The 23,222-nt window shown below is 56.0% G+C and overlaps 1 protein-coding gene across 10 annotated transcripts in view; it reads right to left on the reverse strand.

Annotated features, from left to right (window-relative positions):
* Positions 1-23,222, reverse strand: part of LRP8 (LDL receptor related protein 8) — a 76,789-nt gene that overhangs the window by 10,644 nt on the left and 42,923 nt on the right. For 3 of the 10 annotated variants that reach the window (XM_032844223.1, XM_032844219.1, XM_032844225.1), the window contains exons 4-16: positions 22,442-22,570; positions 18,992-19,375; positions 17,931-18,053; positions 16,998-17,120; positions 13,681-13,800; positions 13,475-13,600; positions 10,392-10,566; positions 8,121-8,348; positions 5,307-5,425; positions 4,925-5,064; positions 3,345-3,486; positions 2,216-2,368; positions 1,121-1,345 (exon numbers count right to left, since the gene is read on the reverse strand). In XM_032844223.1, coding sequence (XP_032700114.1) covers positions 1,121-1,345; positions 2,216-2,368; positions 3,345-3,486; positions 4,925-5,064; positions 5,307-5,425; positions 8,121-8,348; positions 10,392-10,566; positions 13,475-13,600; positions 13,681-13,800; positions 16,998-17,120; positions 17,931-18,053; positions 18,992-19,375; positions 22,442-22,570 — 2,187 coding nt within the window. Of the gene's footprint in view, positions 1-1,120; positions 1,346-2,215; positions 2,369-3,344; positions 3,487-4,924; positions 5,065-5,306; positions 5,426-8,120; positions 8,349-10,391; positions 10,567-13,474; positions 13,601-13,680; positions 13,801-14,988; positions 15,067-16,997; positions 17,121-17,930; positions 18,054-18,991; positions 19,376-22,441; positions 22,571-23,222 lie in introns of all 10 variants that reach the window. The other 7 variants (XM_032844224.1, XM_032844222.1, XM_032844228.1 and 4 more) reach the window with 5 other exon arrangements.

Raw genomic sequence — 23,222 nt, forward strand, 5'->3', positions numbered from 1 at the left:
TGGGAGGCACTATAAGTAGTGGAACCAACAGCACAGGCTCCTGGGGTCAGACATCCTGGGTTCAAATCCCAGCTCTCCTACTCGCTACCTGTGTGGGCGAGTTACCTACCTCCTAGGGGCGCTGTGAAGGTTAAGTGAGGTAATTCAGGCGGAGCGCTCACTATGCCCTTGCAGGCTTCAGAGCGGGGCACTGCTGCGCCCTCACTGCACATGAGCACACCCTGAGCAGCAGGAGGCGGGTGCAGAGACCTGGATCACAGGCTCTGCCCCGCTGGAGAGGGCCTGGAACTCACCGAGCTAGCCCTCCAAAAGTCAGGGTGAGCGCTCAGCTCTGCGAAGCCAGCTTCTGCCGGCAAGGTGGGCCTGATAAGAAAGGTGCTACCGGGCTGCTTGGTTTCTGGGCCACATATGGAAAAATGTTTTAAAGATGGTTTATCTTCTTAAGTGAACTCGCCCTGGCAGGTGACTTAATTAAAAAAAAGGTATTTGCTGGCTCATGAGACAGAACATTTCTAGCCATGACAAGTATTGCTTTGGATGATTTCGTAAGTGCTGAACTTAATTATTTTCATGCCAGGGTTTGGAAAGAGGCACAAGCAGACCATAGTGACGGGTGTTACTAGCTGGGGAACCGGCTAAGGGAGCTAAGAAAAGAGACCAGAGCTTCTGAGGTTTCCAGATCAGAGGAACGCTCCCTCATCGCTGCGTCAGTAGTGAACCCAGGCACATTCCCAGCAGCAGCAGAGGCTGTGCACGCGAGCCCTACTGTTTACACCACCTCCTTTGTCTCTCTAGACAAGCTCTTGAAGCAGGTGGGGGGAAGGGCAGTTATCAGTCCCACTTTGTAGGTGAAGAAACTGAGGCTCAGAGATAGGAAGTGGCTTCCCACAAGACCCTCTACAAGTCAGGGGCACCTCAGACTCCTAAATCATAGGTGGGCACTTCTACCGGTTCCCTCAGAGAGGTCCAAGATTCTGCTCCGGTGTGATCTCTTCTTCCACATATCTCCCCCCCAAACATCCTCAGCCCTCCCCAGCACCTCCCCAGCACCTCCCCACCCACCCAGGCTTCCTGAAGGCCCCTCCCATGTCACCAAAGAATGCAGAGCTCATTTCCTTACAGTGCTGGGAGTGGTTGCTGGTCGCAGGGCTTGGGGCAGATGGCTTGATGCTGGGAGCCCTGGGGATGCCAACTGAGCTTGGGACCACAGCTGCCAGACTTGGGGTCTCTGTGCTGTGGTTCTGGTATGTGAGGCTGTGGACAGTGGTCCCAGGGGCTCTCGTGTTTTCCGCTGGTGTCCTCGCTGTGGTAGGAGCTAACGTCGTAGTTGAGGTAGATTGAGGTGCTGGAGGGGAAATGCCAAGGAGGTCACTTGCACAGAGAATTGTCTTGCTTTAGGCCTAACTCACTGCCTCTACAAATTATACTTATGAAGTCATCCTCAAGGCTCAGCTCAAATGCCACTTCCAGGAAGCCTTCCCTAAACCTCCTGAATGGGCTCTGACCTTTCCTCTAGCTGAATCCCAAGTACTTTGTGTTTAAACTGCACATTGATTTGATTAAGACAAGTCATTAAAACAAGGCTATAGAATTAGGTGTGGGCAAGACCACTGTAAAAGACTGGGGGGGGGGAATACTATAAATCTAGAAGGATTTTGCATGCATATTGATACACTACTAAATTCAAATTCTCACTCCACTTTAAAGAACTGGACCTGGAAATCATAATTCATAAATCTGATGTAGCAGATCTGGGCTTACGCCAAAGGCCTTGGCCCTGTATAACACTGGACAATGAATAGAGGCTTACATGGCCTAAGTATTAACTATTAGTCCTAATCATATCACAGAAGGGCTTCTGTGTCATGTGTCCAGTTCTAGGTAAGGAATGGGCAAGCTCACAGTCACCTGCATAGAAATAGGAACCGAAGCCATAGGAAACCTTAATTTCAGGTCTTCAAGGGCCTCCAGAAAGCCCCTGAAACTGAGTTTAAAATGTTGTCTGTAAATGTGCATTTTTTCTTGGAAGTGAGAAGAGAAAGCCTTGGAAGGACCCTGTGGGACACCAGCATTCAAGGACAGTAAAGAAGGCAACACACAGCCAGAAAAGACAGACAAAAACCGGGAGCATATGGCATCCCGGAAGCCAAGGGAGGAGTTTAGCAGGAGGGGATCTCACTTTGCTGGGGGCCTGCCCCCTGGTAGATCTGCTTACCTCGGTAGCACCTCTTCATGTCTGGGCCCAGCCACATTGTGTCAGGACAGGCACACGTGTACTTGGGAGAGGGGCTGGAGATCTGAGGAGCAGGAAGGCACAGGTACTCACAGCCGCCATTGGGCTGGGCACTCAGCTCACAGGCATCTGCAGCTAATGGCACAGAGAGAGAGAGGGAGAGGGAGAGAGTTGGAGCAAAGACAAGACATGCCAAGTCCTCCCTTCTCCCAAGGATGAGGCCCTTCCCAGTCGGCTTGCTCCAAAAGCTTTCTCTCCTACTCTTTTTGGGCACATCCCAGCCTTGGACCTGGTGTTCCTTCCCCCACCCCCCACCTCCCTTCAATCCTGACGACAATGCTGAGAGGTGGGTGCATGGCCCAGAATGACAGATACCAGAGGTCTGGACTCAAAGAGGACAAACTGGTCCAAGTTACAGTTCTAGTAATTTTACAGTTGGAATTTAAACTGAGGTCTGTTGGATTCCAAAGTCCATGTTTCTCCCTCTATGCCATGTGCCATGTCTCTTTCTTATTTAAACTTCCAGGTCTAGAATCAGGCACCATGCTCATCCCCTCTCTCCCCTGTGCCTTCCCCCTGTCCCTCTGGTGGCCACAGCTGAGTTACAGGTAGCCTGAGCACTATATCCTAGCAAGAGAGCCCGGGGAGCCCGACGAGCAGGATTCCTGGCTTCTGGTCCCAACAAACTGGATTGCTTCATGGCCTGGGGATATATTAGCTTACACTGATGCAAAATGGGTACACATCATAAATGAGAGGCGACGTGCTCCCTCCTGGCAGAAGTAGCTCTTGGAATCAGACGGACCTGAGTTTCGGTTTTAGTTCCGTCATTTTACCTTTCTGAGCCTCAGCTTTCTAAATGAGAAAAGTAACACCCACTCCTTGTAGGCACAAATGGAACTTTAGATTATAGTTTTTATACCCAGCCTTATTTCACCAAGAGCTGAAGGAAATGAGGTAAAATGTGTGACAGCAAAGCACACTCCCAACGAGAGTGGCTGCCGCCACGTGTCCTGGGAACGCTGGGAAATGGCGTTACGGGAACATCACACAGCCCGACTAGTGCAGGGAGAGGGCGCGGGCAGGGGCCGCAGGGCCAGGCAAGGCTCACCTCTTGGCTGCTTCAGCTCATGGAAGATGACAATGTCATGTGGGTTATTGAGGTTCTCAGCGAGGACAGAGATTTCCAGGCCATTGAGCCGATTTGCACTGAAAATGGCCTCATTCTCCAGGTCTGTCCAGAACACCTTGTCCTGTGGGGGTACAGATGCACAGGATGGGAGGCCTAGAGCTTAAACCTGTGACCTTAGTCTCAGGGCTTGGCCCAAACCATTATCACAAAAACTGCCCTGACCTCTCCCCTGAGCTCTCCTGCCCACAGATTCACAGGAGGCTCAGGGGATGGGTTCTCAGCCACTAATCTGTGGCACATACTCTGGTTCCCCTCTGTCATGGAGGATTATTTGTTGATTCTGTGCTTTGGCCTGAAGACTGTTCATTAATGCTGAGTTAGGCCTGCTTCCTGGAGCCGAGGAGAAACCCAAGGTCCGGTCTCGATGGCTGTTACCCCTACCGGGGCCTGGGACCAAGATTGGAGGGGACGTATGAGCTACTGAGGACTATTCCCTGGTAGGTCCTCCTACAGCTTCTGGGTACACACAGACCTGTATGCATCCAACATTCTGTCCACATAAGCCTACAGGGTCACCCGCGGGCGACTCCACAACGACAGGTGCAACCATGCAGCTCTACACACAGATCTGGACACGTACCCACAAAAGCACACTTGGACCAGAACAGACACTTGGCCAAGTCTTGGTGTAAGTACTTACATATTCACAAGCACCAGCACATACCAGAAATGCACGCTTGTAAATGGCTGGATTTCTGGAGACACACGCATACACTTTACACGTGCATGTCACACACACGCACAAGCACCTACATGTGTCGGCACACACCTATCTTTCCAAGAGGGGGCTGGACTTGGAGGTGGGGCTCTGCCCAGAATTTCAGAGCAGTGCTGAGTGATGTCACTCCAAGCAAATATGGCCCAATAGCCACCATAGACCATGGTCCCCTTGCTTTCCTTCCCCTTGGGGGCAAAGTTAATTTAGGGGAAAAGATCGACGTGGTGAGACCTGGGTTGGTTCTGGGTTACTCGTTCCCCAAGAAGAAAGGTTGTTAGGGCCGAACAGAGGCAGAGGAGGGGTGGGACGCTCCACCCTCTGGGGAGCTTCGTGAGGACTGAGATAACATCTGATTCACTTCAATGACCCCAGGGTCCAGCAAAGGTCAGCCAAAGTGTGCTGAGCCGAATAGCATCTCTCAGGCTATTTCCAACAGCAGAGTCTAAGGAAATGTATATTCCTTCTTCCCTCCCTCCCTTTATTGTGTCCCTTCTGTATAGGGGTAGAGTGCCAGGCACTGAGGGCACAGAGAGGGAACACACGTGTTCTAGCAACTTCCCTGTGACAAGTGCTCTGAGAGGGGTCTTGGGAAGGAAGCACAGGACAGTAGGCTGCGAGGCCTCTGTGTGCGGGCAGTTCACACACTGTGTACACACAAGTCAGCTGGCTTCCCTCTTCCTTTGTTTCTGTTTGGACAAGTCTCAGAGAGCCATCCTATTTGAAAAGCCTTTTCCAGGCTTTAGCATCCTATTAGGGACATATGTCCCCTCCCGGGGCTCACCTCAAACACAGCTATCCCGAAAGGGTGGCTGAGGAAGTCGGGGGAGGAAATCAGCATCTTCCTGTTGCCTCCGTTGAGGTCAATGCTGGAGAGCTGGTGAAGCTTGGAGTCTACCCAGTACAAGCGCTGGTTCAGCAAATCTGAGGACAGGGGATCAGGTCTTGAGTTTGGAATCCCAACCAGGATCTCTGCTCCTCTGTGCCCATTCCCCTACCCACATTTCCAGGCCAGGCCTTCCATGGAGGCCCGCCTGGGGCAACCATCCAGAAATACAGGCACAGGTACTCTACAGGGGATATAAACACAAGACCCGTGGGGCTCCAGATGGTAGTCAGCACTGGGTAGCTGGACAGGGCCCCAATCCAGGGAAGGCAGGCCTCACCCAGGGTGATTCCATTGGGCCATTCAATGTTGTCTGATACCAGTGTTTGCCGGTCCACACCGTTGAGCCCAGACTTCTCGATCTTGGCCTGGTACCCCCAGTCAGACCAATACATGAACCTAAAAGAGAGAAGAACTCAACTGGAATTTTAGTCAGGGGATGGGGTTGGGGCGGTGTGTGTCAGAGGGCTCAATGAGCCACTGAATATTGAAGATTGTGTTCAGTGGGGGCTAGGAAGGCCTCTGAAATCCGTTGGAACCATTGAATCTTAAGAGTTAGCAGTTGCATTAGTTTCCCCTCATCTGAGAGCCCTGGGAAGCCTGCGTTCCCCGAGAGTCCCCCCAGCTTCAGCCGACCAGCCTCTGAGGCCCCCTCTGCCACTCTGGCAGCTCTAACTGGAGCTCCGGAGGCCAGCGCAGGAAAGGCCCTCGTCAACCCTCTCTTACTTTCCTGGTCTGCAGAGGGGAAAGTAGACGGCTTCCCCAGGGTCACACAGCTAGAACTCAGCCCAGGGTTTCTCTCCCTACTTTCTTGAACATTAATGAGTACCTACTGTGTGCCGGGCAATGAACTGAGAGGTTTTGCCTCACGTACTTATAAACGCAGCCATCACTGCCCCTCTAACCCCATCCCTCTAGAGCAGGCAAAGGAACTCTCAAAAGCAGAAATAAAGCGTTACTCTCTGGTTTTTAAACTTTACGGTGGCTTCTCCTATTGCCCTTAAAACAAAATCCCAAATCCTTCCCACGGCTGACAGGGCTCTGCCTGCTCAGGCCTCTCTCCCGCCACCACCCCACCCTTCCCAACCCCACACGTGCCCCACGGGGCTCCGGGCACCAAGCTTTGTTAGTTCAGAGCTTCAGGCCTCTACCCATCCCCCAGCTCCTTCTCACCGTGGATGTCTTTGCTGTACAGAATCATTTTCTGTAATAGGGCCACCCTGTTATTACCTCCGAAAGCACTAGTTCTTGCCTTCCTGGCATTTAAAAATCGGTTATTTCTGTGGGCATTTGGGTGGTGAGGTGTATTTTCCTATCTATTTCCCCCACTAGTCTGTAAGCTCCTCTGAGGGCAGTCTCGTCCGTCTTGCCCCTCGTTGTGTACCTGTAGGTCGCTCATGTGGGACCCGGAACAGGATCTTGTTTAATATTTGTTGGACAAAGTAATGTGTCCATCCCAGCCCCACCAGAGCCCCTGGAGAGTATAATTATTAGTCCCGTTTTATAAATGAGCACACTGTGGCTCAGAGTGGTTGACTTCCCTCACATCACGCTGTTAATAAGCAGTGGAGCCAGCCTTTCACTTTATATAAAATGCAAGCCAAACTCTAAAGCCTGGAGGTTTCCTTCTCCCCAAAACTGCCTCTGCTGGAACCTGGTGTCAGGCCAAGGCTGCCTGGGCCTGGGGGCCCCCTTTGGCTGGGGGGCTGAGTGATTCTGTTAGTGGCCTCGGAGTCACTCTCTACCCATCCCCATTCTGCTCTGTACACCAAAAAACTGACCCACGTGCGAACCACATCAGTGGGCTAGTCTTCTGGCTTCCTGCTGCATTCAGTGAAATGTCTGAGCAGGAGGACAGAGAGACTGAGGTCAGGGTATTTGTTCTAGACTCCTCTCTACAAAGTTGCCCCCGGCTGGCTACTGCTCTGAAGGTGGCGCTCTTTCCTGCCCTTAGGGTCTAGTGCTGCTAAGGCCACAGTGTTAGGAACAGTGCATCAGATCTCACCCACTCCTCTGTAAAGAGACCCCCCGTTAAGCCTTCCCCAAGTCATCTGGATTCGGGTGTGTGGCGGGTTTCCTGCCGGGACTCAGACCGATCCACACTGGACTGGAGCTGGGCTGGGTGTCACTACGGGCTGGGGGAACACACAGGGAGCAGGGGTGAAGTGGGGGTTAAGTGAGATGACTCATCGTTGGTCGGGTGCCTGGTTGTTCCTATGTATGCAGCGGTCAGTCCCTGCCCAAGGCCTCACACGTTCTGTCAGGGGCCACTGTGGCCCCCAGCCACCCTCACTGAAAGAAGAGGGTTGTTCTTATCCTTGTTTAAAATTAAAGAAACAGTAACAGGAAGAAGCTAGCGATCCTGGGAAACTTAATATGGCTACAGCTGCTGAAAAACCATGCCTTCCTGGGACATCCCTACTGGGGAAGGGAGGGAAGAGTCTTGCTCTGTTCAGAATCACTATCCCCAAAATGGAAGTGTGGCCACAGCAGGACAGCCTGGGTGGTGAGGGGCCCAGAAGCTGTGCACCCAGGGGTGCACCAGACCTAGTCAGTGGTCTCAGTCTTCATTATCTTGCTGGCTGTCCTGTAGGGCAGGGAGTAGATGTGTTTGATGTAACTCCAGAGGCCCATGGAGAAAGTCAAAGTTGGGCAGATTTGGGGATATGAGAAAAAAAAAAAATCCTAAACTCTCTAATGGGCAGAGCTGCCTTGAAATGAAACGGCCCCCATGGGAAATAATGAGCTCCCTGTCTCTGGGAGTGTGGAAGCTGCCACCAGCAGCGTGCAGCAGCCTGAGGAAAGACTTCCTGCCCCAGAAGCTTCCACGAGGGCCATCTCTAGGCCCAACTGTGCTCTGCGATGCACTGAGTCTAGGATATGAGTGAGTGGCAGAGTCAGAACCCTGATGACCACTGCCCACAGAACCCTTGGTCAGGGGTTAATAGTCTGAGGGGCCCACACAGACTTACTTCCCTTGGGCTGTCTGAGTGGCCCACGGCCTTCCAAAGTCCTCAAGATAGCTCTTATCACAGACACAGGAGGACCGAGTGCCTCCTCAGGGAAAATGGGAAGTTTGGGTGGGGATACTCACCCTCTCAGGGGGTCAACCGCGATGGCCCGGGGTTCACTGAGGTCCTGACTGAAGAGAGTGCAGCGGCGGCCACCATCAATTGTGGCCACGGAGATGGTCTTGTTGCCTGAGTCAGTCCAGTAGATGTGCTTGTGGACCCAGTCCACTGCCAGGCCCTCTGGAGAGTGCAGCTGCTCGTCAATGAGGACCTCCTGCTCTGCCGGGTCGCTGGCCTTGTCCAGGTAGGCGCTAGGAGCAACCAGAGCTGGCCATGGGGCAGGGGTCCACCCAGGGGTCCATCTAGTGCTGCCTGGGCACCCCTCCCCTCTCTCCCTCCCCTCTAGGCCATGGCAGTGGATTTTAGAGGAACTTGGCTAGTTTCTATTCTTCCCATTTCCTAGTCCACCAGGGGCAAGTATACGGGCTTGAGTCAGCCATAGCCCCTGGCCTGGAGGAGCTCAGTTTAGTCGGGGGAGAGGAATTTCTAGCCAGGTAATCACAGTACAATGTGATTATGGAAAGCATCAGGGACTCTAGCAGCCAAGAAGCAGAGACTCCATTATCTTGGAGAGCTGGAGAAGGCTCCGTAGTTGAGTCCTGAAAGACTAGCTCACCAGGAGCACAAGGAACAGAAAGCACAAGGAATGGCATGTGCGGGCGCCCAGAGGTGTGTGTTCTGGAACAGCGAGGCATTCGATGGGGGTATAGCGGAGCATGCGAGACACAGACTGGAAGTGAGTGTAGGCAGGGCCCTGCAGCCCAGGCCAAGCATTCAGGATTTTATTCAGGAGGGAGTAACTGAGCAGGTGAGAGGTCATGGTCAGATAGGCATGTTGGGTCACTGTGGCGCTGATGCATGGAAGGGGAGGGGAGGAAGGCGGGGAGACCAGCTAGGGGGCCATTACCGCAGCTGGGTGAGAGGCAAAGAGAATCTGCAGAAAGGCTGTGTCAGTGAGAATGGAGAGAAGGGGCTGAGAACACAGAGGACACGCAGGAGGCAACATTACCAGGACTTTGTCTCCCAAATGCTGTTTTTCCCCAATGCTTTCTCCTCCCCCACGTCCTCCCTCTGGCTGATTAGATCCACAGTGCCCACTGCCACCCATAACTCTGATTCTCCCATCCTGACTACCCTCTGAAGCTCCAGACTGTAAAGCCGACTGGCACCCCTTAGATGTCCCATGGACCTTGAACTCAACACATCTCAAACTACCCCCCATTCCTTTCCCCTCAGCCAGCCAGAATGGCCAACACCCCATCCCACCCACTGCTCCCATATCAGAAAATGGCAGGCTTCTGAGCCAGAAATCCGAACCTCCCAGAATGCACCTCCTTCGGCCCCATACCCAGTCTGTCATCAAATCCTGCCTCTCCCAGGCATACCTGTGGGGCAGACATGGCCCTAGCTGCTTCTGTGTGTGAGTCTAAACTGAGTATGTGTCTGTGCGTTGGGGGTGTGGTACGTATCTAGCTGTCTGTGAACAGCACTTGGTATATCTTCATCCATCCATCCGTCCATCCATCCATCCACCCCATTGTTCTTTTAACAGTCTACCCTGGGCCTGGTCATTGGCAGTCCTGCCACACAGATCTCAGGACAAAGAAAGGATATGATGTCCAAAAAGGGGCCCGGACACGCAGGGAGGCAGGCTTGTGGGATTTGAGAAAGACCTACCAGAGGACCTCCTGGCGTGTGTGAGGGGCCTTCTGGAGAGCGGAAGTTCACGGACTATGGCATCGGACAAAGGAAAGGGCTGGGCTGGGGGTAGTGCCATCCAGGAAGAGTTCCCTGACACCCCAGGTTGGGTAAGGGGCCCCCTCTGTACTTTCCTCTTGGGAAATAGCAGCATAACAGACATCACCGTGTTATGAGTGCTGTCCTCCAGGCAGGACCAGGTCTCAGTCATGTTGGACTGAGTTATCCGCAAGATCTGACCCACAGACATGTAAGCTGCCTTACTGTCCTCACCGAGGCTGAAGCGTCATCCCTCCTGGCCTGGTGGACGGGTTCTCAGGTCTGGCGCTGCCCCCCAGGCCACCAGAGGTCAGTCAAAGCCCAGGGGCGTGGGCTCAGAGGGTCTCTCCCCACAGAGCTCTCCGCCTGGCCAGCCCCAGGGAAGGAGATGGTCTGGGAGTTCCATATCTGTTGTGACCCTGCGTTTCTGCCCAAGTCCCTGTCGGTCCCCAGGGGATTCTGGAGGCGGAGGAGGTACAGAGGTCCCACTTCCTGTACGCCTGTCAGGCCCCCCGCCCCTGCCCCGGCCTGGCTGTGGAACACCTGCCTCCACTCACCTGTAGATCTTACGGTAGGAGAGGTCACACCAGAAGATACGATTGGTGGCCACTTCGACATCCAGCGCCACGACATTCTTGAGCATGGGGATGAGGCGGGAGTAGTCCCGCTTCACCAGGTCTATCCTCCGCACTTCATGCCGGTTCGTGAAGATCAGCGATGGGCTTCTGCCGGCTGCGGTGCAGGAAGGGTGAGATAAACGGTCAGTGCAAGAGGCGAGGGGGGGGGGCGGCGTATGGGGAGGCTTAAGGAGCAAAGTGCCCTGTGTAACGGAAGATCTGTATTCTTTGTATTAGACACAAACTTGTCCCAAATCTTTTATGACTCCCCATTTCCTCCATAGGCTTACACCGAAGGCTTTCTGGGATGTGACCCTAAGCCTCATCTAGCCTCATCACTCTAGCCTCATCACTCATCACTCATCGCCAACACACCTTGACTCCAGCCACCAGACCACCTATGATGACCAGGCAGAGCCTGGCTGCCTCGGGCCTTTGCTCAAGTGGTCCCCTCTGCCTAGAACGCATGGCTCCCCAGCTCCCCTGCTTAGGGCCCCACTGCAATAGCTCACGACAGGGCAATGTGAGCATTAAGTGTTTTAGGAAGGTGACTGAGGTTGGAGTGTGAGGATGAACATCAGAACTAGGGTGAGGTTTAAAAGAGGAGATGCAGCGTCAAGACTCCTCTCCCTGAAGACTCAGTCTTTAGTTTACGCAGAACGTGTTTGGGGACATGACCAGAGATGACGTATCAGGGACATGACCAGAGATGATGTTTCAGGAGCTGACAGGGATCCGGAGGGTTCCTGTGAGCTGGGTGTCATTTGCACTTGACTCTGAAACAGCAGCAGGGGTGGGGTATGTGTAATATATAGCACAGATCATATACGTGCAATGGGGACAACACACGGCAACCCATGCACACGAAAAGCCATTTTTAAACTTAGGAGGCTATTTTAGGAAGTTCACTAGTGACCGAGACATTCCTGACTACTCAGCATGAAGGTCACTACCCCAGAGGCCTGTGAGGGGCCAGCACTGAATTCCAGTTTCCCTCCTGTGGCCTGGTTCTACTCTCATGTCCCAGACCCTACACCTGGAGCTACCTGGGCCTTCTCCCTGTTTTCCAGTGGACACTTCTGCAGGCCACCTGGTCCCTGTCACTGTGCATCTGTGTCAGGTTAACGAGTTCCCTGGGGACCAGGGAGGACCAGCACAGAGTCCTGTGTGGCCTGGGCCTGTGACCTGCGTGTAGTGATGGGTCAGGGGTGGGGGAAGAGAGGATGTGGTACCCAAAGAGGGTCTGGAGAAACAAGAACTCTGGGTGCAGGAAGGAGCAAGAAGGAGAGCCGAGGTCAAAGCCCTTCCCCTGACTGTGCCCTTTTCTTCGTCCCAAAACGAGAGCAGCAACACGATCCTCCGAAGGCAGGAGCTAGGTTACAGGGTATCTCGAGGTGCTAGGAACCCAGTGTGCGGGTGGCTGGGATTTGGTGTGACTGCACTTCAGATGTTCCTCTGCGGGGCCTTGTGATGACACGGCAGTCACGTGTTGTCTCTGCTGCACGTTCACAGTCCGTGCATGGAGGACACGCATCCCTTAGGGGGGTGGGGGCAGCGAGAACAGGCAGCATGTGGTGCATGATGCGCTAACATACGTGTGGCATCAGGCACAGTAGGGGCGGTAGGCTCTGGGTTTGCAGGCTTTGTGTCCCTGTGGCCGCACACCACACATCGTGTGTGTGCGTCTGAGCTCCGCTTGTGCGTCCAAGGGCCTCCTCACGACCCCCGCTCGGATGTCAACACAGCTTTCTTGAAAACTCGACATGCCCAAATCAAGCTACTGTTCCCCCGACCCTGCTTCTTGCACCATCTTTCCCAGCTCCATAGATAGCAATCCTGTTTTCCCAGGTGTTTGGCCAAAAACCTTGCCGTCATCTTCAACTCTTTTTTAACTCTCACATCCTGCATTCAATGGGTATGTGAATCCTGTTGCTTCAAAATAAGTCTTAACCTGCAAAGCATGTCCAGTCTGCCTGCTTCAAATCATTCACACTGCAGCACGCTGGTCCCAGCCACCATCACCTCTTCTGCGTGACGCCAAAAACCTCTTAAATGGTTTCCCTGCTTCTTCCCTTGTCCCCTATAGTCTCCTCCCAGCACAGCAGCCAGAGGAAGCCTTTGGAAATGGAAGGCACAGCACATCCCTCCTCTACTCAAAGCCCTCCAAGCTTCCCCCTGACATGGGGTGACAGCCCTTATGATGGTCTAGAAGGCTCTGTGACAGCCCAGAGTCCCCTCGATGACTTCATCTCCTGTACTCCTTGCTCCAGCTACGCCGGCTTCCACGCTGTCATCGGAACACACCCTGCACGCTCCTGCTTTAGGGCCTTTGCACTTTCTGTTCCTTTGGCCTGAAATGTGGTTCCTGCTGATAGCTGCATGTCTCCTTCCTTCAACACCTCCAGGTCTTGACTCAAATGTTACCTTCTCACGGAGGTCATTCCCTGACCACTCTGTCTGAAACTGTACTCCTCTCTGCCCTTCTGGACTTCCCTCTCCCCTTCCCCGGGTTGTATGTCTCCTTAACCATGACCACCATCTGCCATGCTATTTCACTTATTTATCAGATTTCTTTTCTTTTTTTTTTTTTTTTAATCAGATTTCTTGTCTGTCCCATGCACCAGGATGTAAGTCCCAAAGAGCACGCAGGGATCTGTGTCTGCTTTGCTTACTGCCGAATCCCCAATGCCTAGAACGATGTATGGGTCCATGCATGTCATGCCCTCTCCGGGGAATGCCTGTGCTGTATGTGGTCTGTAGGGTCCAGCATGTGTCCATACATGGTGTGACTGTGTGTGCCGTGTCTGTGATATACCGGGTGGCTCTGGGCAGGGTCTGTGCAGGCGTTTGTGTGCAAGGTACACTTATAATCCAAGCAACGCATGTGCCCCCTGCTCCGTGTGTGTGTTTGTGTGTGTGTTTGTGTACCTGCGTACCCATCTGCTCCTCACAGAGGGGCGGCAGCCGGCTCTCTGCAACCCCATGGAGCTGTCCCCGTGCCCCCCACCTTGGGGTGCCCATACCGACAGCCTTGCAGTTCTTGGTCAGCGTGTCCATCTCGTAGCCGGGGTGGCACTCGCACTTGAAGTAGCCCTTGTAATTGACACAGATCTGGCTGCAGGCATCAGGGTCCTCACACTCGTCGATGTCTGCCGGCATGAGCATAGGTCAGAACCTGCAGGGTGCTCTGCCTCTGTCTGGGGGAGGGGCGGGGTGGGGAGGGTCTCACCGCCACAGGTCTTCTGGTCCAGCAGTTGGTAGCCTGCTGGGCACGTGCACTCAAAGCCGATCTTGAGGTCCGTGCAGATGTGGGAGCAGCCACCATTGTTGTGCAGACACTCGTTCAGCCCTGGGGAGGGACACAGTCTCCTGGGGGTTCAGGAGTCCTGGCTGGGGGGGTGGGGGCAGGACAGGGGTAGGGCCTAGAGCTGAAGCAGAGACTCCGGGCGGCAGGACCCCCACGGGGCCAGGATGCTCTCCAGCCGCACTGAGCCACAGCCTTGTTAACCCGGTGACTGCGCAGAGGAGGCTCAGAGAGGGGCAGGTCCTTGCTCCAGGCTGGACCCAAAGACAGGGACAGAGTGGAACTCAGGTCCTTTGCCTCCCAGGCCAGGGCTCTGTGTACCCGGAAGCCAGAGGCCCAACCAGAGGCAGTTAGGCCGCCTGAGGTCTCTCCTTTCACAAACACAGGTCTCACAGCTCCTCCTTCCTCGTGACCTCATTGTGCAGGGACCACCCCTCACCCTCAGGATACCTCGAGAACCCCTTCTGAAATGCCCTTGCTTAAACATCTCCAGCCTCAAGGAGCCCCTTCCCTCCCAGGGCAGCCTTCCTCACTGGACTGGCCTTCCTGAAGCTTTTGCTCCCACTCCAGCTCTACTGGCTGGGGCTGGCCAGTCTGATGGTTCCCTCTGAGTCTCCTTGAAGCGCTGATTTCTGATGCCCTGCTATCCAAGTGCCTTCCTCCGGACACATCCCATCTGTCCGTGTCCCGTCCTGCACAGGGCCCAGGGCTGGTTCACTGCCGCCCAGAGGGAGTCTGAACAACAGAGATTGACCCTACCGAGCTTGTGGTTATCTAAGACCCCAGGTTCTTTCTACACAGAGCTGCCGCTCTGGCAGTTCTCTCCTACCATGAAATATGATGGATTATTTCCACCTTCTCCCCTCTCAGCCCCTATCCCTCTTCCTATACTCAATCACAGGTCTGGTCCCATTGCTGCAGGGGCTGAAGGAAGCCAGAAGCTCATCAGGTCTCCCCACCCTCCGCTTCCTCGCCCCCTCTGGCAGAGTCCTAGGGGAGGTTAGGGAGGCCGGCACCAAAGCTCACCAGGTCCTCACAGCATCTTCTGAGCTTTGGGATCACAGGTTAATTCTGCAGGCCAAGAGAAGGTGCCCTGCCACCCTTCGACCCCCCCCAGGTTCATGCACCGCCACTGCAGCCAAGCCAAGCACAGCTGAGCCAAGCCAGTTGTGGCCATGCATGCAGCTGGTCTGAGTGGCCCGCCCCAGGCCATGCACAGCGGCGGGTGCCCACCTCCAGCCCAAGCCATGCGTACGGATGACTCCCCTTTACCCCTGGGCCGCCTCCTGTTTCCCCGGGATGTTGGTAGCACTGAAAGAACAAGATCACAGCAACCCCATGACTGGAGGGTCTGGGGGGTTGGGGGTACTCAGCCGAGTCCAGCCCTGGGAGAAGGCCCAGTCCCCTGGGGTGGGCTGAGCCACGGCAGCTTTGAGGGGCGCTCTGTGGGGCACCACATCCGGGAATCTTCGGTCACTCCACGCCTCCCCTGACTTCTCCCACACTGTATTATTCCCTCAGTGCCCGTCCATCCGTCTGCTCACCGCTGGCTCACTGCCTCATTCACGCACCCACTCGTGCCCCCTCCTTCTGTTCGCTGCCCCCCTCCTTCTGTAGGTAGCAGCAACTCCACAGCTATATTTACCAAACCCTTGACAGACTAGCATGTGTAGGATGGCTCTGAAAAGGGAAGAGGGAGAGCTCGAAGTGGCTCAGGTTTCTCTGATAGAGGAAAGCACAGAGTCCCTTCGGGGTGAGAGAATGAGTAGTGGGTCCTCGTTGACCGTGCATTGGAAGGCCAGGGCCAAAGCAGTGCCTGGAGGGGCTTCCCTGGGCCTTCCCAGTGCTATCCAGCCTGGATGTGATTCTGCTGGGTGCCTGCAGGGGAGGTGGGGGTGGTCCACAGGCTGCCATGGAAGGGAGGGGCAGAGTCACTGTCCCCAGCACATGCGTGTCCCTGCGTGCATGCTCCCACACACTGGTGGGCGCACAGACCCCACAGACAAATTCCCACGGATGCAGGGATGCACAGAGACACAAGATGCGTCCCCTTGCCTTACTCCAAGGAGGAGCCGTGGACACAGACACGGGGCTCTCCAGCACACAGAGACACAGATACATGCGTACATACTTCTCTTAGATGTGTCGTGCAAAAGACCAGAAAGAAGAGATTTAGTAGGTTAGCAGCCCCTGGCTAACTCCAGATTTGTGAGGGGTGAAGGGGTTGGTGGTGGTGGAGGCTGGGCTCCGTTGTTCCCATTTCCCTATTATCTTTTGCTTACATTCCTTCCTCTTGGACTTTTCCTGGCAGGGTGTCTAAGGGAGCAGGAGGGCCCAAGATGAGCACGTTCCCACCAGATTCGGTGCAGGCTAAGTGACCTGCAACCGACCACTCTGCCTTCCAAAACCAATTTTTAAATCTTCAACAGGGGTGGAAACATGCTGTTCCTGGAGAGTTCTAGAGAATGAAACTCCCTGGAATCTTCAGACTGGCAGCCGGGTCTGCCAGAAAGGTAGGGTTGGATATAGGCTCCGTCCTCCCAGGAATTCTCGGCCCAAAGCTCTGAGCTCAGGCATGAACCTTCCTGGAGCCCACAGTGGGTTTCTAGCATATTCTGTGGGCTGCTCGCCTCACCCACAGCCCAGACTCTCCTGTTCTTTTCAGCCTGGAACCCTCCCTCACAGCTCTAGCTCTAGGACAGCTGCCTCATCCCACCCCTTACTCATGCCCAGCCTGTAAGTCTTATCTCTCAGAAAGCCCAAGCTCCTTGGGGCTCAGGATGGTGTCATCTTCCTGTCACCTTCTGCTGCTGGGTCTGCCTTACCCTCACTCAGGCCTGGCCCGAGCCAGGTGGCTTTGGAATGTACCTCAGTTGGCTACTGTCTGCTGTCCCCTACCTCTCCCTCTCTTCCTGGATTCCTGCAGAGACTAGAAAGCCTCAGAGGCCAGGACCCTGGCTAGGTTAGCAAAGGTCTCAATGGGGAAGGAGAGAGGAGGAGAGGCCGAGTTTGTGAGAGGAAGCATAACTGAGCATCTGGGTTGGAAAGGAAAGGCAGCTTGATTTGTAGAGATGCAGAATGAGGCCCCAAGGCAGAGTCCTGCCAGAGGACAGTGCACAAGTCCAGAGAAAGAGGGTCAGAGCAAAACGTGTGCAGAGGGGCAGGTGTGAGCCTTGGCCTGGATGTCAGGAGGGGGCGTGGTGGGGCTGAGTCCAGCAGGCAGAAGGAGACAGGTACTGTACCACACTCTTTCAGAGGTTCATCCGACCAGTCCCGGCAGTCTCTCTGAGCGTCACACACTTTCCCGCCGTCCACGCACTCGCCACTCTTACACTGAAATCTGCGGGGACCCTCACATGTTGATTCTGTCGGGCCGGACAAGAGAGTGGACAGGGCCTGTGAGACCTTGGGCAGGGAGGGCTAGGCTGGTCTAGGTCCGTGGGAGGTGAGCCGAGCTCCAGCCCCAGTCCCCACGGGTCTCTAGAGGACCCAGGATAGACAGTGGGACATAGGGCTGGTGGGAGCTCTGCTCTCAGAAGGGCAGAACCCCAGAAATAAAGTCAGGATGCCCACGCATCATCTAGCTGGGCAAGGCTGGTTGGGGGGCGGGGGCTGTGCCTGATCTGACAGTTCTGGGCCCTGAGAGGAAAGTAGAAACACTAGAGAGACCCTGGGGACTGGACTGACCATCTGAGGGGGACCTGTGTCCTACAGGCCCTGCATAGGGGAGGCCGCCTCACTGCCCAACCCTTTATCCATTTTCCCAGATGACCTGCGGTCAGGGTCCTGGTTCCTACAGGTGGGGAGTGATGACCAGAGAGTCATCTGAGAATGAAGGGAGCTCCCTGGGTACAGAGGCTCTGCTTACGCTAGAAGAAAGCCACGGGGAGGCTTGGGCGTGGACAAATGGTGGGGGTGGACTTCCTGCAGTGCCTTCTCATGCCCTCCCCCAGGCCTCTTTGATCTTTTGCAAAGTCCTTTAAAATCCTGTTCTGGGGCCAGCAGGACATGCAGGGAGTAAATCTGGGTAATTTAGTGGCAAGTGATGCTCTGGGGGTAGACACATCTCAGGGACCAAGGGGAGAACTCTCTGAATTCTGCTGTCTCTGGAGTCGGGAGAGCTCAGGGCTCTTCTTTAGGGAGGGTGTCACCCCTTTGCCTCCAACCCCACGCACCCTGCAGGCAGCTGGTTTCATCACTCCCGTCCAGACAGTCCTGTTCCTGGTTGCAGCGCTTGATCGTAGGGACACAAGTCCCATCCCCACACTGGAACTCGTCGCCACGGCAGGTCCCCAGTGCTGCCAGGAGAAGGCAAAGCAGGAGGATTAGGGCCAATGTGGTATTGGAACAGCCCTCCTCCCACAGCCCCCAGCCCCAGCCCATATCCGTGCTTGGCAAAAACAGAACCAGGGGCTGAACTTGGGAGTCCTCAGAGGACACCTGGCCAAGGCACTTGCAGTATACAGATGGGGAGACTGAAGCTCAGAGAGGGGGAAGGCCTCACCCAGGATCACACAGCACTCTGGCTGGTAGAGCCAGGACTGAAACTCAGGTCTGCTGTTTTCCCATCCACCGCCTCTCCCCAGGGCCACCCACCCACAGCACACCGCTGCCTTCTTTTCAGCGTTGGTGCTCATTTCTTAATGACTTCATCCCTTCCCCAAACCCTTCCTGAGCACCCTCTGCATGCCAGGGACTAGGTGGGACACGGGGAACCCAGAGACTACTGAGAGGCTCCCCATCCTCTAGGAGCTCAAGGGGCAGGAGGGAGGCTGAGGAATGAACGGAAGACATTACAGTGTAGTCTGTGCTGTAGGAGAGGGTGGCTCCGGGTAGGGCGGGGGAACCCAGCCCAGCTGGGAGGGTTGAGACCTTGAAAGACAAGCAGGCCTGGCAGGTGGGGCGGGGGTGCAGGGGCAGGTCCTGAGAGTACCAAGGTCTGGGGCACTGGAGCCAGTGGGTGAATGCCTGAAATGGGGGAAGGGGAGGGGGTGGAAGGCAGGACAGGGAAAGCAGGACCAGGGAAGACCCTGGGCCTCTGAGGTCATCCCTGAGCTGGGCAATTTAGGATCCTGGGGGCCTCCAACCTAGGGACTCCACCTTCCTCAAGTGCGTGCCCACCGTAACCCAGGTAACCCGGGTGGGCAGGACAGGTGCGTCCTGGCAGCCGGTGCCTCAGGCCGGCCAGGGGAGAACAGTGGGGCCACGCGGTACGGGGGTGGGGGCGGAGGCTTACGGCAGTCGGCCTCGTCCGACTTGTCCTTGCAGTCGCGGTCGCCGTCGCAGCGCCAACCCAGGTGCACGCACTCGCCGCTGCGGCAGGCGAACTGGGAGGCCGCGGCGCAGGCGGCAGGAGCGGCGGTGGCCCCGGGGCCCGCGCGGCCGCACAGCTCGGCCGCCTCGTCCGAGCGGTCCTCGCAGTCGAACTGGCGGTCGCAGACCCAGCGCTCAGGGATGCAGGCGCCGCCGCCGCCGCTGCAGCGGAACTCGCGGGGCCCGCAGGCCGGGTCGGCGCAGCCGCGCTCGTCGCTGCCGTCGCCGCAGTCGTCGTCGCCGTCGCACACGAACACTGCGGCCAAGCAGGTGCGGTTGCTGCACTGGAACTCGTGCGGGGCGCACACTGCGCGGGACAGAGAGCCGGTTGGCCCTGCTGCTGCTGCTGCTGCTGCTGCGGGGGGGGGGGTCCCTGACTCTCGCCCACCGGCTGCGGGCGTCCTGCGCGGGGAGGGGCGCCCGATAGCACAGGGGGCTTCCGATCCGGGGCCATGCAGGGGGACTCAGGGCACCGCGCCTGCCCCCCCTGAGCCTCGCAGCCTCACTGGGAGTGAGAATTCCGGTCCCCGCGCCGCCAGCACTGGGGTGGGGCTGGGAGTGCTCCTGCCACGGGGTGCTGCCTGTCTCCAAGGGCCTTGTGATGTTCCCAGGAAATGAAACCGAATGTGACCCTGACCCATCCCAAGGAACAAGATCTGGAGCTGTTTCCTGATGTCACGACTCAGCCGCCTCCCCATCCCCATGTGCCCACACCAGCCAGGCTCAGTCCCCTGGCCTGGCATCCAAGCCACTGGCACAGAGCCACTGCTCCACCCAAGCGCCTGGTGCCCTGGTGTCTGCCATACTGGACCACTGGCCCACCTCTTCACCTCCAGGCCTTCACCCAAGCTCTCCCCTCTGCTGGGTGCTCTCCTCCTGCCCAACACTGTCTCCGTATTTCAGTGACCAGTTCTCATCCTTCAGGGGCCCAAAGCCCACCTCTTTCATAACACACTTATGCTCTCCTACTTGGCAAGCCTCCCTCTACCTCTGTTCTGCGTGCCCTTCACAGCACATTCAAGCATCTGGGTTCACATCGTTCTGTCTCCCTCACAACTACTGCACGGGGACCAGCTCCAAGACTGACCCAGCTTGGTCTGGAGGGCCTGGCACAGAGCTCCCTGTGGGGGGCGGGTGTGAAGTGGATGGATGCCAGACAGGCAGGATGTGAGGAGTAAGTAGGGATGGGCAGTAGGTAAGGACACAGGTCGCTGGCCCTGCCTGGGACCCTGGGCTTCCTCTCTCTAGTGAGCTGCTCAGCTCAGAGGCTGGGAGGGCTTTGGAGACCACCAGCCCAACTGCTAGTTTATAGATGGGAAAACTGAGGCCCAGAGAGGAGCAGTTTGTCCAGGGTCACACATAACCAGAACCCTGGTTTGGGGCTCTTCCCTCCTACTCTGACCCCTCTCAGCTTTCTGGTTTGCTCCCCCTTTCCTGGAGGGTAGGCAGGAAGGGTTTTCAGAGCAGTGACCTCCTCATCTCCCTGCTTTGTTCCTCACACAGAGGATGGCTGGGGGATGGGGGGTGTGGTTGGGAAGGGGGCTGCAGCCTTGGGTAGGGACCCCATGGCGGCAGCACCGGATCTTTCCACGTGGGGGCGCCAAGAGTCTGTTTTTATTTGCTGATAGAAATATGTCATTCTTCATGGTTATTGGACATAAAATAGAATGAGGTCTTCAGCTTCGCAATGTAGGCAGCTCGTCATGTGTTGCTGACAGCTCTATCAAGTTTCTGACAGCTGCATTTTTCCCCCCTTCTGGGCTTTTGGGATGTTGGGGCACTGGTGGGGAAAGCACACACTGCCTTGTGGTGTCTGCCCCCAAGATTACGCAGATGCCCATATTAGCTCCCCTCTTTCCTGCCAGACTCGGCTTGCACGTGTCTGGGGGGAAGGGCTCACTAAGTCGCTTCCTTATACTGAGCTCTCCCTGAGGTCTGAAAGTTAACAACGGCTTCAAGAGCCCTATTCTCAGACCTGCATCCAGAGAGTCCACTCCCAGCTCTCACAAATGGAAGCAGCTCTGGGTCAGGGAGAGAAGGAAGAATTCTTTCTCCTCTGCCTGGGTGGTTGGGATCTGTAGCAGAGGTGTCCAGTAAGACCTTCAAACCACCCTCCCATCACCCGTAATTAACGAGGATCATGCCTGCCATCACATGGCCTAGTTAGAGATACTCCTGCCCGTGCAATAGCGGCTGATGGCCCTTAGAGATGAGGAAACATCTGATTATGGGGAGTGGGGGTAAGGAGGGAAGAGGATTCTCATTGGCCAGTGAAGCCCCGCAAAATTATCACAGCTGAGGAGACAAGCCAGTGCCATCGCTAGGGCTTTGGAACTGCTGGCTGAAGCCAGGATCTCCCCCATACCCAGATGCTTCCTGCTTCAGACACATCAGAACTCCAGACTTGGAATCTAGAGTGCTGTGTGACTCAGAAACCTCCAGAGAGATGGCATTTCCCCTGGGCCAGGGAGGATGGGTAGGATGTAAATATAAAGGCTGGGAGAGGGAGGGGGGTGCAAGGCAGCAGTGGTTGAGTTCCTGGCAAAAGCCCCTATCATACCCCAAACCACCCACATCTCAGCCCAGCCTTGCAGCTTAGTTATCGGCAGCCAATCTGTCTCCCCTATTAATCACGGGCTCCCGGAGGAAGAAGGGTGTAGGATTCACCTCATCATCCCTTCCAGAGCCTGGCTCCAGGCCTGGCACACAGTAGGTGTCCATCCAATTGAAACAAGCATAGCCCCACTGGCCCAGGACCCGCTGGCCTGCTCCCTGGGAAGGAGATAATCCTGTGTTTGAAGCTCAGTGATGTGGAACTGCCCCGGTGACCACTTCCATCTGTTCCTGCTGAGGCTGCTGGGGATGTCTTCCCGCCCTGTGACATTCGTGCTGGAGTCTGAGATTTCAACATCAGACGCCCTTCACACTTCAGGAGTCTGCCCCTCCCCCCCCAGCCCCACCAGTACCCCCCACACCTGAGCCGTCGCCCCCTGCCCTGGCTCAGAGGTCGGTAGAGACGGATGGAATGGATGAGCAGATGTCAGATATGGTAATAATACTCCTGGGCTTGGCTGTCCATAGCCGGATTTGAATCTCGGTTCCACCACTCAGCCTTGGGTGCTGCTTTTCCTTGCTTGTCTGAGCCTCAGTTTCCTCACCCATAAAATGGGGATGACAATGGCTGCTCGTGCGGTGGTTGTGAGGATGAAAGCAGGAAACGTCTTTCTAGAGCGCCTGGCCATTACTAGTGTCCTGATCATTACTCTTTGCTGTCCACCCACCAAGCCGGGAGAGAAAGCCCCTCCCCAAAGTGGCTGCGGCTCCCCGAGGCTGCCCAGCCACCTTGCAGGCCCTGGGACCTAACCCGACTCACAGGTGGCACAGCCGGCCTCATCCGCTCCGCTTTCGCAGTCCTTCTCCCCGTCGCAGCGCCACGAGGCAGGCACACACTTGTGGCTGGCGGGTCCACAGCTCAGCTTCTCTGCAGGACACACCTGCTTGGCTGTGGAGACAGACACACGCACATGGCTTAGCCAAGGGGGGACACGGGGCATTGCGCCAACCAGTCCTCCTGCCTGCCTCAAGCCGCCTGGCCCAAGGCCCTGGGAATCCGTCAGGCCTCCCTGCCCAGGGTCCCAGTTTCTTCATCTGAGAAGCAGCTACTGTCTAGCCCTAAGGCCCTTGGAATCCTACATTGATCCCACCACTCCCTAACGCCCTTGTACGGGCCCCTGGCCCCTGGCAGGCAAGTCCCTCCTCCATCCAGCCTACTCCTGTCTGCCTTACGGGCCCCACCTCCCACCCTCCAAACATCCCCTTTGAGCTCCAGCAACATGAAACTGCCATGCTCCGCATGCTTCTCTGCCATTTTCCCGCCATGTGCCTCGGGTGGAACATGCCCCAGTTGGGCCTCGGTTCGGCTTCCACATCAGTGCCTCAGTGATCCGAACCGTGGATTTGGAGGCCTTGCCAAGGCCCCAAGAGCAGCCTCGGTATGCCCCGCCCCCCTCCCCCTCCCTCAGCAACAGTGCTGGCTGTCGAGAGCAGTGCTGTGCCTGCAGCAGGGCCCAGCGGGACCACACAGCTATAATTACTCCAGCAGCAATCAGAGGCTGACTCAATCAGGGGCATGGAGCCCCAGGGCTGATTCTCAA

This window comes from Lontra canadensis, unplaced genomic scaffold, assembly GCF_010015895.1.
Source record: "Lontra canadensis isolate GAN:19392208 unplaced genomic scaffold, GSC_riverotter_1.0 scaffold148, whole genome shotgun sequence".
Lineage (NCBI taxonomy): Eukaryota > Metazoa > Chordata > Mammalia > Carnivora > Mustelidae > Lontra > Lontra canadensis.